At 37.1% G+C, this 18,502-nt stretch overlaps 1 protein-coding gene across 1 annotated transcript in view; it reads right to left on the bottom strand.

Moving 5' to 3' along the window:
- The window catches only part of LOC134601098 (aspartate aminotransferase, cytoplasmic-like), a 70,110-nt gene extending 54,586 nt beyond the window's left edge, over nt 1–15,524 (bottom strand). Inside the window, exons 1-4 of the mRNA XM_063445529.1 lie at nt 15,302–15,524; nt 12,955–13,136; nt 11,467–11,587; nt 1,673–1,785 (exon numbers count right to left, since the gene is read on the bottom strand). Coding sequence (XP_063301599.1) covers nt 1,673–1,785; nt 11,467–11,587; nt 12,955–13,136; nt 15,302–15,419 — 534 coding nt within the window. The 5' untranslated portion in view covers nt 15,420–15,524. The remainder of the gene's footprint in view (nt 1–1,672; nt 1,786–11,466; nt 11,588–12,954; nt 13,137–15,301) is intronic.
- Nucleotides 15,525–18,502: the final 2,978 nt, after the last annotated feature.

Genomic DNA, 18,502 nt, shown 5'->3' with positions numbered 1-18,502 from the left:
TGTAGTATTGAGGAATAGCAAAACTCACTTTTTGATCTAAATACGAAACAGTCTTTAAAGAACAAATCCATCTGACAGATGTGGACAAGCTGCAAAATGGTCCAACAAGGAAACAAACTGCTTATTATTGATTGAACTTTAAATGTAGGCATTCAGTTGAAACCCAGCACCTTCAATGCAGGTTCTTAGATGTGTTTCTAAGTCCCTTTTTTAAGTTCTGTCAGGTTTTTGAACTTTTTTAAGTTCTGCCAGGTTTTTGAACCCTGCCACATGTGAATCCATATGCTTACAGCAAACAGGGCCGATCCATAGCACGGTTATTTCCAGTTAATGTATGTTTCTTAACAATATCACTCCTAGATATTTCTTAGATCACTTTTCCTGCATAAAATCCAAGCTTAGATTCATATCCCATAATTGTTGGGTTTGCTCCAGAGTATCCATTCTTTATAGTCAGTTATTATTATTATGTTCTTACTTATATAGCGCCAACAAATTCCACAGTGCTTTACAGTGGGTGGACAAACAGACATGTAGTTGTAACCAGACAAGTTGGACACACAAGAACAGAGGGGTTGAGGGCCCTGCTCAGTGAGCTTACATGCTAGAGGGAGTGGGGTAAAGTGACAAAAAAGGTAATGATAGTATTAGACTAATGACAGTTGCAAGAGAGGAATCAGTCGGGAGCTATTAACAGTTTAATTGATATGTGTTTATGAAGAAATGGGTTTTTAATGATTTTTTTGAACGAGTGGAGACTGGGTGAGCATCTAACGGAGGAGGGAAGTGAGTTCCACAGGAACGATGCAGACCTCGAGAAGTCTTGAAGGCGAGCATCAGAGGTGTGAGTACGGACAGAAGATAGTCGTAAGTCTGCAGCAAATCATAAGGGCCTAGACGGGACATACTTGTGTATTAGGGAGGATAGATAGGGGGGAGCAGCATTATGAAGAGATTTGAAAGCAAGAACCAGAATTTCAACCCCTTAAGGACACATGACGTGTGTGACACGTCATGGTTCCCTTTTATTCCAGAAGTTTGGTCCTTAAGGGGTTAAATTGATCAGTTAATCAGTCAATCAGTTTAATGAGTCTCCAGTATAATGTAATCTCTGGATAAGACAGTGGCACCTTACCCACCCTACAAATAACCAGGGTTCTCCTGAATATACATTCCTCCCTCTTGAGCTTCCATAACAATGCATAATGCCACTTCCCCATTATCAATATCACTTGCCCAGTCTGGGCAACAAAGGCTGAGAGCATTTAACTTGCCATGAGCTTCCCAGTCTATCGCTGCTGTCCAAGCTGGATGGAATTGATGTTGGGTTTATTTACAATATATATGGTTTGTTTGCTTGTTTACTTTTAATTTCTACTCTTACAAAAATGAATGCACATGTAAGTGGAGTGGGTTGTTTGCACGAATAGTAATGTTCTGTTATCATGGTTTTTAAAAAAAAAAAAAAAGTTTTTTATTTTTTATTTTCCTTTGAGATGACCGAGTTGCTACTGAAATTGCTAGAACACAAGTTATGCATTGGTATAGCGTATTCAAAGTCTTGAATTTAATGTTGTTGTTTTTTAATGCATTATATAAAAGTGTAAACAATTAATACCGCTTAATATGTATAACTGAACATCATTGCTCACATTTTACTAAATTACATTACCTTAAGATCTTCCAGCATGTCCGATAGTGACAGGCATCTAGTTTTCCTGTTCCAAAATCGATAAGGATAGATATCCGTGAAACCTGATTCTTTAAATATCTGACTGTATTCATCTGCAAATAATAGCAAAACTTTTCATTATTTTTACAGGCATTTCTATACCAGTTAATTATAAAAAAAAATTCATTAGTGAAATGCTTGCTTCTTGATACTAAGTTTTGCCACTAAAAGTGTATTTAAAAGCACTATGTATATAAAGTATGATTTCACAGAAGGGTATGATAGGACAGACTCTCTAGAGGCAAAGTAGTTGTCAGTTAGGTTCTAAAATATTCCAATCCCTGCACAGTTCACTGAAAGGAATCTTGGATATCCGTTTCATATTTTTCAAGCAGTCAGCAAGCAGTTGTTCAATTGGTTGCAATGTATCTTCCAGTCTTTTTCATTTTCATTCAAGTCAACATTATTATATTTCTCTGTTGACATTTACGGTACTTATTATTTAGGTAGCAGAATATAAGGTAGTATGCAAGAGTGAAAATTACTCATATATAATAAATGGCCTAATCAGTAAAATAATGGCATTATCAAATCATCATATATAATAAATGGTGTGATCAGTGCCCAGAAGATGCCCACATATACTAGCCTTTATTCCTCAGTAAGAGCTCTATGATTGGTGAAAGAAAAATGGGAGAAAGTACTGAAGATGATTCAACAATAAAGCACCTTACAATATCCACACCAGATAAACAGTTATATATAATCGTCAGTACTGCAGGTAATTTTAGATTTTGTATTGGGCCTTTTTGGAGCTGTAAAAAGTGGATGCTAGGAAGTACAATTGAATTGGTAAGTATTAATTTTTTTATTTTTGTTTTCATTTTAATTACATTTTATTGTCCCCAGACCATTCTTAGTGAGAAGGATAGGTTGAAAAATAATTAGAGGGGTGGCTAGGGTTAAAAAGGGTAAAAGAGGGGCTGAATGTCGCTATTTTATGACATGCAAAGACTTGCAAAACCTTAGCATGTCTATTTTGTTTTAACAGTTTCTAATTAAAAGTTGCAGATCTGAGAACAACAGTTTTCTCATTGACAAGTACATTTTTGTGTTTACACCATAAAGTTCTCTGTATTTCAACATAGTCATAGTTGTGTAGTAGCCATCATATGTACGTACCCTGCACACACACTTCCAAGTATAGCAAATTGCCGGGTGCAAAATAGCCATAGCCAAAATATTACAGAGATTAATGAAAATAAGGCTTGCACTCACGGTCTTTTATAAGGATAAAATGTTTCTTCTTTATTCAAAAATTGTTAAAACATGTTAGTAGTCATCAACGTTTCAGCCATCGTCCGTGGCTTTCATCAGGATCAGTTTTTTGTGCTGAACTGATCCTGATGAAAGCCACGGACGATGGCTGAAACGTTGATGACTACTAACATGTTTTAACAATTTTTGAATAAAGAAGAAACATTTTATCCTTATAAAAGACTGTGAGTGCAAGCCTTATTTTCATTAATCTATCTCTCTCTCTCTCTCTCTCTCTCTCTCTCTATATATATATATATATATATATATATATATATATACCCTGTTTGCAAGATGCACAGTGTTATCATCAATATTTCTATTAATTTTGGAAACATTTGTAATATAGTACTGATATAGAACCATGCCAAATGGTCCTTTGATGGCTGTTGCATAAAGTAAACACAGATTGCGTAAGTAGACAATGGAGGTGCCACCATAAAAAAAACATAGCGTGTCATCTGAAGAAGAAAAAAAAAAGCAAACAAACTATTTATATTTAGTCTGAATACCAATAGCGCCTAGTATACTATAGACCAGCCACATTATATTTTTTCCTTTTGCTGGTGTGGCCACCCATCTTTTCCGGCAGTAGAATCAAAATCTTAGTAGGAAGAGAAGAGAGGTAGTTTTCACTGTAAAAGGAAGTGAACAAATATAGTTGTGTTTTTTGTTTTTTCATGCAGTGATTTATTGTCAAATAGGGCATTAGCCAACATAGGAATTTAACTGTCTGAAAACAGCGAATACATTTGAAGCTGGAGGAGGAAGTAAGCTGTGTATGTGGCATTGAGTGCAATCTCTCCCATGAGCATCTGTTATTGTTACTTGCGTGCCAAGCTTGATTTGTGTACAAATGCCAAGTTTATAGGCTTCAGTGGGAAATCTGCAAAAGCAGGATGCACCGGTGTCATCACTGCAATGCCAATGTTTACATACTTGTAATAGGCTGGACAAACAAAGAGAATACACTCTAAGAGTTACATAACCAAGAGAACACAAATGAAAGGGTAGGAGAGATCATTTAAAAGAGCAGATACATTCTTATTTAAATAATTAACATAATATAACATATATTAAATAAAAGATCTCATTCTCACTGAGAATCATCTACGTCACCATTCAAAGTAAAAGCAGAAATCTGGGTAGATTTAACTTTTTCCATTTAAAAATATTCCTTGTGACAAACTGTAACTTTTCAGGGCAGTTACGAGGGACATTTATTCGTTTTCTGTTGCTATACTTGTTTCCCCATACTATATATTCTTTGTTAGTTTAATTTTACTTTACTTTGTGCATTTATACTATGATATCTGTAATGTACTCAATGATTCCTCCAATATGTTTTTGTTGAAGATGTATAACTATTTTTGTTTTGTTTCTGCACAATAACAATAAAAATCTAAAAAGCAAAAAAGTGGATAATCAACTTTCTCAGTATCTCATATGTCTGAGTCTCCTCTCCACAGTAGATTGGGATGCTTTAAATTCTTCAATTAACAACTTCTTGAGAAACGCACTATTCCATGATAATGAGCACCTTTAAACTAATTAACAACCGATAAATATAACATGCAGCTCAACTATTCTATACAAGAAATTAAAAAAAATAAGAATAAAAAATGTCATTATCTAAAAAATAATTTAAAAAAATACAAAACGATTTTAAATCAGTAGTTTTATTCAATTTCATTTTTAAGAAAGCCTCTTTAAATGAATCCATTACATCAGATTATACAAATTTGCATAAAGCATTTACATAATAAAATATTTGAATTAGCTGTTATAATACATGCCAGCTCCCTTTCAGCAATGACTAAATGAATTTTCATACAGGTATGAGATATATAATTATTTTGTATGTTATTAATTGTATGTCATTTATCCTGTAACGATAAAGCTTCCATTATGAAGGGTTTCTGGGCATTACACTAATATGACCTACTACCAGGCCTCTTTATTTCATGGTTCATTCATGAATCATTCAATAATTAATTCCTGATCATATATGGACCCAATTGATGGCTAATTACATTTTGTTATATTTCAGCGCAATTTTGTTTATTTTATCATCAGTTTGGCTGTTGGCACAAATAGTGAATTTTAGGTGAACAGACATAAACAGTGCAAATGTATGTTTTAGTGAATCATCTCATATGTATGTATAATTCTGAATATTTAAGCATCCACAGAGCCTCGTGATAAAACCGGAAAATACACATTTATCACTGTTTTAGATACATTAAATGGGATATTGCCATGCTATCATTATTATTAAATCACCCTGTAAAATATAATAATTTCATCTTTTAAACATTTAATTTTATAAGTCTTTAAAGGCAATGTGCATCACTACAGAAAGAGTAGTTAATTAAGACATTGACATGTTCAACAAACAAAACTGACTTTTCCCATAAAAGTAGGATTTCCTAGGTCAAATCCTAAGTCAGTTTATTACAGCAAGTTAATTCTGTACACAGACAATAGCAGTGACATAATTCCAATGGCAATCAGTAAAAAGAAAAGCAAAAAAAGTCAGTCGTTAACAAGCCTGTGTGCAAATCTCTCAACATTTCAAATGAACAAAGAGAGACACTTTAATGTTAGAGATGTAATTGCGGGTGTGTACACTTGTATGGTTGTTCTGAGAAATGTTGGGTGACTTACTAATAACAATTCATGCAGCTAATATGTAACACAGAACAAGAACTATGTATATTATTTATACAAACTGATTTCGAAATACATTTATTGTAATTTAAAGACACATTAGTGTGACTATTTTTGCTGTGGAATTCTGTTATACATTTAGACACTTAGACAAACAACATTATAGACCAAAATAGTCAAACTGGAAACACAGTCCAATTATGCTAGCAGTTACACTATAAGGGAAGCAACTCAACGTTCCAGTTCTCAACATGGTTAGAGGCCATCAGATACACTAAGGCTGCTTCCAAAAGCTTATCCCTGTGGGAAGCACATGCCAAATTGCTGATGAGATGGTATTTGGTACCTCTCCTACTCTCACAGACATGTTGGAGATGTCAAAAAGATATAGGCTCTCTCAGTTATGAATTTTGGGAATGCTCAGCGCTAAAGCAGTTTTGGAATTCAATAACAGCCCTAATAGATAAAGCTTCTGGTATTAATCTGCCCAGATTGCCTGAATATTACCTGCATCACATGTTCCCAGGCCTTGTATCTATGCCGAATAGAACAATCATTTTGAATCTCCTAGTAGGAGTAAAAATTAGCATTGCTCATCACTGAAAAGGTACTCTTTCCCCAACTCTAATAGAAATGATCCATAGAGTAGATTCCATATGCTTATATGAAAAAATGACCTTGAACATGCAGGGTAAGCTGTTCTACCATTAACAACTGTGGGGAGCATGGGATATGGTTTAGGATCAATTGATATGGTTCAGGATCAATTCCTTCATAATCCCACATGGTTGTCCATGGGTCCCAGTTCCGGACTTAACACACTTTAACCTTTAACTATTTTATTGTTTCACTGCTCAGGATGTAGATTGAGCGACTAGGTGTATTGCACTCTCCCTGAATGGACATACCAAACTAATAGGGCTGATGACTGATAGATAGTTGCACAATGGAGCCAGTCCTAGTGCAGTCACATTAACTATATTTTATATTTTTAACTTATGGTCATACTCTCAATTGAACCTCTGGACTGAAACCAATCCCCCCCCCCCTTTTCTCTTCCTGATTGTATCACACTTTCACACTTTTCCTGCCTTTGCTTTAAATCGAAATAATGGTACATATCTCATTCCTTTGTGAGAAGGTATGGTGGTAACGATAATTTGTAGCTAATTCAACAAGGTATATTGTAAGTCAAACTCGTTGGCCACGTAGACTCGGTGCGCATCAAGGCGAGTTGGTAACACTATCCCACAATGCGTCTTGACTATGTGTGTTGTGACTGTCGGCCAACCCTATCTCTGTACAAGTCAACAAGAAATATACAACTGTATTGCTACAAGCAAATTTCATTGTATGCACCTATGACTAAATGTAAGGAATATTATGTTTATTAATCCCTTTTCCTTTTTGTAATGATTTCTATTATACTATAAACTAATTAAAAGTATATATTGGGAAAAAAAGAAGGGAAGGAACTTTATGCAAACATAAGATGGACCTCCTGATCTATTACCTTTGGACTTAAATGGGGGCTAGATTAGCTAGTTTCAGCTATCTCAGTAAACTGAATTTCCCAAAAGATGTAGTGAACACTTCATTGACAGATTAAATAGGCATACGTTTATTGGATACATTGTGGATTCTAAATCACCATCAAAGGTATAATTGAAAGGTTGTAATTATTTTAAGCATGTTTGCTACTCAAACAACATGGCATCCCACCCCCAAATATCATGGTCCGCATCACACAAAGTGGGTGTATGCTTGGAGTTGTGCTATGCTATGCACTTTGTCACTTGGTGATAGGTTGGCTCCATACACAGGTCCTCGTGGATGTAATTGTTAAGCCTTATGTAATTTTAATAGCAATAAATGTAAACTCTAAAATGATATTTCAACCAAAGTACAAATGAAATGCAATGCTCTATAAAGGCACTTTAGTTAATTTTAGTTATGACAGGTGTACTATATGAGAGCTCACCATGTTATCAATAATGCAAAGGAAAGTATCTGCCAAGCATCCAGAGGGCCCAATAATTCACTAAAGTACCTTTAAAGGGTTAATCAAAACACTATTGTAATGAACGCTTGGTATTTCATATACCGTTCGTTCATATGCTCCCTAAAGGCTAGGGACTTATTGATTATAACCCGTTAACATGGAGCGCTGATTTGTCCCTTCCCGAAATCCAAGTTGCATAAAGTAAATCCAGCGGTTCGTCAGTCACATATCCAAACATCAGTTGAGACATGATGAAGGGTACAACAGGAATATTTTATTCTGGTCAGATGGCCTGCTTTTATAAACATCAGGGATACAGTTAAACACGCCCATAACACTCCCACAACACACACATAAATTTCTTAGTCAGGATGACTGTGCATAAAACATAAAATATAAAAAACTAAAAAACCATATATAAGACATAGAGGAACCCCCATAAATATTATATCCCCGCATAACTTGGATCTCACCGCAAAAGTTGTCCAAATAGTGCTCAGATCCCACAAATGCAATCAAATCGCCACCGGGGTAAAGTTTTGACCGACCGCTCATGAGGTGTCTGACCAAATCAGTTCCAGAGTTTCAGTGATAGCGGTCGGTCCATTTCAAGAGTCCCAAACCAAACAAAAGGACGAACAGTTCCCCTGGCTCATAGGTAGCATTTGTTCGCCTTGTTTGTGCGAACAAACGTACCAAACAGCACTTTCTTGGCTTGTTGTGGAACGAAGCAGGTGTTTGTGAAGTTTGCCTGGTGTTAGCGTGGTCAAGTGTCCGACTTAGAGTTCCAGACACTCGATGACCAAGTCCCGCCACCTGCTAATGTGTGACAAGATGGCTGCCGTTTTCTCCAGCACGTGTTGTTCGGTTATACGAACAGTGGCCACACAGGGAGAGCACTTCATTTTGTGGTTATCTTTGAACTTAATGAGCCAGGGGGGTGGTCGGTGTTTCAGGGAAAGTAACTTGGGGAAGAAAGTATGTAGTTTTGTCACAACCATGACCACTTCAGCGTCATGGAGTAGGAACCCTGTATATGCAGCGTTTTAGTAAGAAACACTACAGTTATTAATTATTATATAGGAAGCGCCAAAAAAATTGTCAAGAGCCCTGTTCAAACGAACTTGCATTCTAGTGGTATAGCAGCTTACTGCCCGAAGTGTAACTCTACCTCCAGCAACGTCATAAGCCAGCCCAGAATGTGAGAGACACTTCTTCATGGCAGAGAACACTCAGTGGACTGTTTCAGCCAATAAATGACCTAGGGGTTGGGGGGAATGACATCTCTGAAGAAGCCAGATTTGGGACAGCCAGCATGACAAAAGGCATGGGGCATGGTATGACCCAGGTGAGAGGCAAACCATTACAAAACAATTTGCTACATTACCAGAGAATGGTACCAAGGGACTCCAAGCATCAGAACCACCACAGTGCTGGCTGCTCACTGTTTAGCAGATATCCCTCCACCTACAGCATAGTGAGTGGAGGTATATGGGAGGTTCTATCCCTATAGTTAGAAGGTTGTCGTATTGGACCCATAGACTATTTTAATTTATTTTTTTTAGCTGTAGTAGCTGGCTAGAAAACACTGGCCAACTGCCACATGGTTAACCCTCACACCAATGGCATGCCGCCCTGCGACCTGGTATGTATGCCAGTTTGCCAGTCTCTTCTCCTGGGGATTACTGTTGTGTTACTGAGCGCTCTCTGCCCCTGCCCCGCTCCCTCGCACGCAATATGACGTCACTCCGACTCCGGCATCACTAAGCGGCGCGTACGCGGGGAGCTGAACTGGAGGATCAGTGCGTCCTCGCAGCCTGCAGGACCAGCCACCCAGCAGCCCCACCTGACCCCAGGGAAATCTGGAATCCCCTCAGCACTCCCAAAGGTAGGGAGGCTGGGGGATTACATTTTTCTTTTTTAAATGTGAGTGTGTTAGTGTGTGTGTGTGTGTGTGTTAGTTTTTGTGTGTCAGTGTGTGTGTGTCTTACTGAGTATGTTAGTTGTGTGTGTCTGTTATTGAGTGTGTGTCTGCTATTGTGTGTCAGTGAGTGTGTTACTGTGTGTGTCTGTTACTAAGTGGGTTGGTTAGTTTGTGTGTGTCAGTTAGTGAGTCTGTTTGGTGTCTGTTAGTGGGTGTGTGTTTGTCTGTGAGAGTGTATGTTTTGTAAGTGAGTGTGTATGTGTGTCTGTCTGTCACTGAGCGTGTGTCTGTCAGTAAATGTGTGTGTCTGTTAGCTAGTGTGTACGTGTCTGTTCGTGAAAGTGTGTGTGTGGTTAAAACCCATTCAGCACTTACCTTTCTCCAGCGCATTCAAACCGCCCATAGGAAAGCATTACTCAATGCTTTCCTATAGACGTCCAGCGTCTTCTCACTGTGATTTTCACAGTGAGAATCACGGAAGCGCCTCTAGCGGCTGTCAGTGAGACAGCTACTAGAGGCTGGGTTAACCCTCAGTGAAACATAGCAGTTTTTCTGAAACTGCTATGTTTTCAGCTGCAGGGATAAAACTAGAGTGACCTGGCACCCAGACCACTTCATTGAGCTGAAGTGATCTGAGTGCCTATAGTGGTCCTTTAAGTGTATGTGTATCTGCATGCACTGACGTACATACCGCGGTCGCAGGGGGTGGCAGAGGAAGCGCGGGGGTGGGGGGGCACGGATCAATTTTCGCATCGAGGCCCCATGGATCATGCGTACGCCACTGCCTCATACTGCCAATGTTTGGTTTGTTTTCTTTTAACTATTTGCCTACTGGCTGATAGTGCTGACAGGGTGAAATAGTCCGGCCTTTCAAATACAGGTCTGGATTTCAGCAATGCAGGCCTGTATTTTAACTTTCGGATTTGGATTTCAGCTGTTTTGTCAAATTTAGGATCATTTGGAGCCTGTTTTTCACGGGTTAAATCGTTCACAAATTGATTATTATAATTTTCTTGTTTTTTAAATAAAAGTTAAGCTTTATGTTGTGCCCTTGAGTACCTGAGGATTTGTGTAATCTTAGTTATCTTTGCTGCACAGACACAGCATCTAAACTGCAGGAATGGGACTATTCAATCTCTATGCTACAATTTATTTCACACAGAGTAAGCATGCTGTTTTTTGTTTTATCATATTGTAACAAAGCTAGTATGAATCCTCTTCATTAAAATGCTACGTTTGAACCCTTTGTAATTAAAGGGACACTACAGTCACCAAAGAAAGGAGGAGACAGAGGGCTCTATATTGTGTGTCTGTGTGTGTGTGTGTGTGTTTGTGTGTGTGTGTGTGTCTGTCTGCGTGTCTCTGTATGTGTGTGTGTGTCTGTTTGTATGTATGTGTGTCTTGTGTGTGTGTGTGTGTGTGTGTATGTGTGTCTGCCTGTGTGTATGTATGTGTCTCTTTATGTGTATGTGTCTGTGTGTATGTATGTGTCTCTATGTCTATGGATCAGTTTCGCACCAGGGCCCCATGGATTGTATGTATGCCACTGACTCTTAGTCAATCACTCCTGTCCAGGTTGGCTAGATTTGCACTCAGCATTGCATAATCATAGTTTCCATGTTTTCAAAGCAGCTGAAGAAGGAAGAGGCTAATACTAGTAATATTTGAGAAGACACAACAAATTTGCTACAAAGCAGATACATTTCATAATCTTATGTAGAATATACCAAACGTTTACCACACCTTCTATATTGCTGGTTGGTTTTTAGTAGACATATAAACTTGAATTGCCTTATATTTAGCACCTACATTGATTTCATATAATACATTTGCGTGATATTACAACAGGGGGAGAAAGGCAGGGGGTGTTATAAAACTCACCACAGGTAGATAACATCAGACAGACTGCCTTTTTTTGGACATTCGTGTTGTACCATTGTACCAGAAACTCTGCTCCAACCCTTAATGCTCCGGTACTACCCAACGTTTGTATACCACCAACCTGTTAAATTGGTGTAAAAAAAATTCCCACAGTTAAAAAATTTAACATGCCATAATTTTATTTAAAGAGTCACTGCAGGTGGTTTAGTTTTACATTTATTTTGTACAATATTAGCAATAATGAGCTCCTTATTAGTGTTTATTTTTTTTTAATTATTACATAGAGAATTGCAAATTATTAAATACAAGTTAGTTCAACTTCATGTGGAGCCATTTGATGCATATTTCACAAAATGTTTCCCACCCAGCCTACTCTACATATTTACTTGGGTGAAGGGGGTGGAGTAATAATTAAAGAGTGAGAAGAATAAGAAAGACATGCAATTAGTATATTTCAAGTCCTATTTTACTAGTCAGATGTGTCTTACATGTATATCTAGTGTATGTATGTATGTATATATATATATATATATATATATATATATAAATATCTGTATATATTTGCATGTGAATGTGTCTAAGTATACTTTGCCTAACAAACATACCTAATAAGTCACACTCTGCCTCTTACAAGTAACTAGCCACATTTTGACTTTCACAGGCACATACACACTAAATGAGTCATACCAATTGTAATTCTTATTACTATTATATAGCATATATAACTAGGCATGCTCATTCTCACACAATGAATTAGCCACAACATCTCTAATTAGTCTTGCTTGCCTTATTAGCCACTGACACAGATGCCACGCTTTCAAAAATATATTCTCACTAGTCACACTCATGTGCCACTAACTCTTACATACTTATATAATAAGTTGACAATACTTGTTTAATCTGCTAGAGGTACACTTGGACCATTGGTGAGATCATGACTAAAGAGAGCAGCGTATGGAAAAAGGAGGTTGCTGTGATAAACAGCTGAGCAATGTAAAATAAATAATTCAATAAAATAAAAATATTGCCCTATGCTTAAGTTTAGAGAGTCTTTGGAGAATTGGTAAAGGGTACAAATGCACACCTATCACTGACAGAACGGTATATTTCTTTGAAGGGCTAGTGCGTGGGAATGCAGATGTGTTTTAGTCCAGAGAGCCATCTTATAAATGTATGGTTGTTTTTGTATGGAGGGTTAGTGTGTGAATGTAGGTGTGCATTTGTACCTTATATCCCTTCTCATGACACGTACAATCCTACTTCTCAGTTAAAAGATATCATTACCTCAATAGCCCAATTTAATGTAGGGACTCTCATATGGGTAAAACATTTTTTAGTCAAGTTGTGAATCCCAAAATAGGGAATATCAGTTAACTCTCAGTAATTACTGTCAAATAGTGAATTTCTCTGCTGTAATTACACAGTAGAAAACATTTAGAAGTTTAATAAAGACCCTAATAAATAAACATATATCAGGTTAATAAATACCCTATTTTCCATTAGAGCAATGTTGCATCTCCCAAAAACTAGTTTGCTAGCTCCATCGATGAATGAAGATGGTCCCAGTCCTTGTTCAATTTCATAATTCAGCGTTGGATCATTGAGTAATTGAAGACAAACTTTTTGTACTGGCCTAGGAACCCATGGATGTCCATTTTCAGACAAAAATACTACAGAGAAAAAAAGTGGTTATTTGCAAGTTTATGACAAATGGGAGAGGGCTGAAATGATCCCCTAGAGAGTTATATATAAATGTTGCAGTGAGTACAATCAAATAAAGATTGTGCATTCATTATCAAGCTATGAGTAATTAATTCCTAATTGAAATATGTTTATTTAGTCTACTCAAAAAAAGAATATTCCCAGCATCCATATAAGGCCACATAAGGTTTATCGGGTATGTTTCGCACTTGTTCATGAGAATGCTTGACCTCTGAATTAAAACATTTCTGTGAAAATCACCAAATTAAAAAACAAATTGTAAGTCAGGGGTGAGTTTGTCAGAAACATGTAGAATGTGTTCACTAAATTTAGAGCATTATGGTGTCAGCAAAAAAATTAGAATTTAAATTCTCTAAATGCTCGAGCTTCAGGCCACCTCCATGAATAATATGCCTGCAATCCCCCCTCTTGAAATATAATCCAGAGCAATGCAAAAAAAAAGAGAAATCTCAACATATCTTTCCTGGTAAAATATTTTATAAATAAATAAAAGCAAACTCATTATATATCTGATGATGCCCAATTCTGTGGCATGATTACAAAGTCCTTGCTTCCTGACTAAATAAATGTGAGCATAAGGGGTTAGTGCCTATTAGTATGCCAAGGACTGGGCAGCTCTTATGCAAGCATTGGGCATACATAAATTCAAGAAACTGCTGAAAAAATTTAACATTGAGCTAGTAGTTCTTTTAGGGCCATTTAGGCTGATTTACATGGGCTTCGATTCAGGATCAGTTTATGGCAACTGACAATTTGCCCTCAAATTGCCCTGCTATGTTTCTCCAAAGTCTGAGCTTACTAAATTACCACAAATTGTTAAAATTGTGCACAGGAACTGAAGATTGAGCATGAGCTCATTAGAAAACATGTGATTAGTGTGTTCTAACGAATGTGCAGATTGCTTTTTGCTTGCTTGAAGGGACAACTCTAAATCCATTGTGACAGACTTGTTAGACTTGTGTGTTAAAACTTGTGATTTCTTTTGAGAACCATCCAGTAGTCGTATACTGAGAGAGGACATGACCTTTCAGGGATATTCATGAGGTCTGGGATTGTGTAGAATTGACATATTTCTGGCAAAAACTGTTGATTTCAAAAATATCTCCAAGTCACATATTTTTCCAAGTCAGTTATTTGCAATTAAAAGTTATAATTCCTTCACCACTTATCCACTATTTCCAGTTTAGTTCATATCTGTCACTAAACACAAAATTATAGTAAATTGCTAAATATAGGCAAAATAGTTGCCAAGTTGTGACTGTAACAGAGTTTGACAGAGTTTGAAAGCGTTTCCAAATCAGCTATTCTTACCTAAATTCTGCAATTCAGTTTTCAATTAACTACATTTTGGTGTGTAGGTATTCACACAGAGAAAAAGAGAGATAAATCAGACCAATAGAACGACCATCTGTCTTTTAAAATGAATATTTATATTTTTGTAATTTTTTTTTATAAAATAAAGAAAAAAATAATAAAATGTGTTTTTATTAGTACATTACCATCATTTGAACATCAGCTGCAGGCAGATGCCTCACTGACCACCAATTAGTCACCTACTAGCCACTAATTAGGAGCCTTTCATTCTGGTCTGAAGGGTCAAATCTCATCTTAGAAAGCCCTGTCTAACCAATCCCTTTATGTAGTTTCACTGCTCATGTAAGATGAGTGAAATTGCTCTGTAACGAATAGCAGTCAGACTGTAACTCATATTGGTTTATACACAGCCGGCTTCACTCTTTGTGGCTCAACTAACTCTCTGGGAGGAGAGAGAGTTCAGTCCATGTTGACTGTGTTGCACACAACCCATACACATCTTTGATCAAATTGGTATAGACAGCGCAGATCAGACAATACTGGGCTACTTAAATGACTGCAGTTATGATCTTCTCTCACTTAAAAGTTGTTACATTGATACAGTTGCATGATTAAAATTAATATTTTCTGGTTACTTTTATCAATGGTTTCTTCAACACGTGAATTTTTAGATTTTCTCTTATTAAAAAAAAGACAAGTGTAGACAGAAAATAAATCAACATAAGTTGGTTAATGATAATGAAACAGTTAACTAGGACTGAAGTACAGTCCTTTAAAAATATTAACATAAACCCTTTACCTCTTTGCCCGAGAAATACTTTTGTAGCATTTGTATCATTTGCAAAAGCTTTATCGAGTAAGTTTTCTTTTTCACAAGACGCCTCCGGGATATCAATGAACACGGACAAGCTTGTCATTTTCAAACCATGGCTTTGGAAAAAGACTGTTAAAATGATTGCTTTATTGCTTTTTCTGCTAAGCAAATATACGCGGAAGTAATCCGATTACCCTACTTTCCAGACTGCTTTTCACAACCTGCCAATTGTAGCTTTAGGCCATAGGACTAATCTATAACTTTCTACATAACCAAACACAGACAAAGATTTCTGATGTTACTGTAGCAACAGAATGTTAATGGTAACCATGGTATTGTCAACATGTCTACTGCTGCCTTTGTGCTGCCAGTTTAGCTATTTAAAGAAGCACAGAACGATAGCTGTGAAGTCCTTTATATTAAAAGGTGAAATATTACTCAACGTCCTGTGAACAAAAATATTTACAGGAACAATTGGTTCCCAACTATATACACATTTTGGATACTTAAGGAAAACTAGCAAAACCCCCAATTTTTCTTTTGCTTGAAGTTTTGTGTTTTGTTGCTGTTGCAGAAACTGAGCTCCTTATGCAATTACTCGTGACAGAAGTCACCAACACTGGGAGCACAAGACGGACACTTCACATAGGTCCCAGGATGCCTCTTATGTTTAAGTCACCTTGTGCCCATTATAGTATAGTGTATTGTTGTTTTGTGAGCTCTCCTGCCCAAGTAGGTTGATTTTGGCTGTGGAGCCTGTGCAGGTCACCTGTTGGTAAACGCTCTTTCAAGCCTGTACAGCTTCATCTGTTGGTTGTGACTTATTTGCACAACCTAAATAGCAAGACTCTATGATTTGCATGATATGGTGTCTACATACAGGGATCATTTCTAGTCAATGTCTTCCCCACAACTTTATACATTTTTCATTGAGTATGTGTTCCTGTATGATTCTCTATTTGATTTAGATTTATAAGTATTGAATTGGGTGTCGCCACAAGTTTAATATAATGCGGGTAGGGGGGGGCTAGTCCTGCATAAAAAAAAAGTATTACGTGTTAGTTCCAAATGGAAGAGTATTATGTCTTGTTTGTTTGGGAACTTTAGTAACAGAGTTTTTCAGGCCTTTTGGCTGGCTGTACTGGTTCTTGATCCATGGGATGTGTTAACAAAAAGCTAGGCTTTAGAGGCATGAGTGCCTTCGTAATGGCAGTACTTGGAAGGAGGATTGTTGATAGATGCCTGAAAGGAGAGAGAACTACAGCCTTGTCTCGTGGAAGAGGTCCTCAGATACCCCAGTCAAGCTTCATGACTGTGTTTTAAGCATTCTAGTGTCCTCTGATAGAGAAGAAGCTGACCTGGTGGAGGTACTTTGAGTACAGGAGCTCAATCACACTCACCCTTATTTCAATACCAATTCTCCACCTATCTATGTATAACCCCCAAAAAACAGTATCACAATCCGTAATGGGAATTCAGTCATATTCCATTTGAGAGAGAGTCACGCTGTCCGTTGTTTGCACCTGTACGGCCAACTAACACTTGCAGGACTTCTCGCAGGCAGCTCCCTTCCTATGGAAAAGCCTGCCTACCACCATCAGACTCTACCCTATCTTCAATCATTTAAGAAGTGCCTTAAAACCCATTTCTTTAGGAAAGCGTATGGCCTCCCAGAGTAAACTCTACCTTACATACTTGTCTCTTGCTCTCTCCTATAGGGCAGTACTCTACTCTCTCCTCCAGCTCTGCTTCACTCCCACCTTATTTGATTGCAATCTCCATTCCTATTGTGTTATACACCCCACATCCTATAGAATGTAAGCTCATTTGAGCTCTTCAACCTATCGTTCCTGTAAGTTTTTTTTTTTTTTTAATTGTCCTATTTATAGTTAAATCCCCCCTCTCATAATATTGTAAAATGCTACGGAATATGTTGGCGCTATATAAATGGCAATAATAATAGATGAATGTGCATAGCCATGAAGGAAAACGCAAGACTTCCCATTTAGTAAACCCTACAAGTTAGTTTAAACCTAATTTACACATTCTCCTTGAAATATTCCGCCCCCAAACAATCGAATTTCTAGCAGTTTAAATGAGAATTTATTGACACATAGCCAGGTATCAAGTACCAATAACATTATACAAATTGTACATTAAGATCTTATATAGCTTTGTGGAATCGTGGTCAGCAGGCAGATGTAGTACCATTCAGTTTCATGTCTTCCTAAGGCAAGAAGAAGGGGAAGAATTAAATCTAAATAAAATTCAATATAACACACACAATCAAAAAAACATTTATTACTTTTATTTCAACTCAAAAAACAGCAAAGTGACGAAAACTTCTTTCTAATTGATTCCATTGAATAAAAACTGACTTTAGCTTTTTATTACCAGATATTGCATTTTCTTTTCTTGAAGTAGAAGAAACCTGGTTTAATTTCTCCTCTTCTGCATATGTTTTCTTTATGATATATAGTGAGAATAAACGTGCGCACTGTTGATGTAGGTATTAGCGTGTGTACATCAACTGTTCACTCAGTTTGATAGGTTTTGGCCTCATTAATATGCTATATTTTTGCATACTCAAATATTCAACGCTTTTGCATAAAATAAATGTGTTACAGGATGCTGCACCATAGTGCCTCCACATTCCCCAGATCGCAATGCAATTGAACATCTGTGGGATATGCTGGGACAAAGAAATCTGATAAATAAAGGCCACACCTCACAATATATAAAAATACAATATATAAAAATATATACAACACAATAATATGTACAAAAGTAACAGGAGAACGCTGTTCAGCAACATCTCCCGAGTACAGTGATACCACCCATGGATAGGTGTGTTTGTGTGGGGGGTTCTCTAAGGGCTAAAATACCTTATTTAGAGGGTGCACATTCCAGTTTTCCCAACTTGGACCCATACTGGCCAATGTAATTTACCCCCATCAAACCATATATATTTTTGAAAAGTAAACACCCGAGGGTATTTCAAATGGTGGTATTTTAACAATTTCCATGCACTAATTCTACCACCAGTCTTTGTCAAACATTTGGGTAGTCATCTTTTTGTGTTATTTTTCACTCACATTGTACATTATTCATGGATTCTCAGTTCCTGTTATGGGTTACTGACAGAGAACACCCCAATATATGTTCAGCACCATCTCCTGAGTACAA

Source organism: Pelobates fuscus, chromosome 3 (genome assembly GCF_036172605.1).
Source record: "Pelobates fuscus isolate aPelFus1 chromosome 3, aPelFus1.pri, whole genome shotgun sequence".
Lineage (NCBI taxonomy): Eukaryota > Metazoa > Chordata > Amphibia > Anura > Pelobatidae > Pelobates > Pelobates fuscus.
This window is presented reverse-complemented; position numbering and strand designations above follow the sequence as displayed.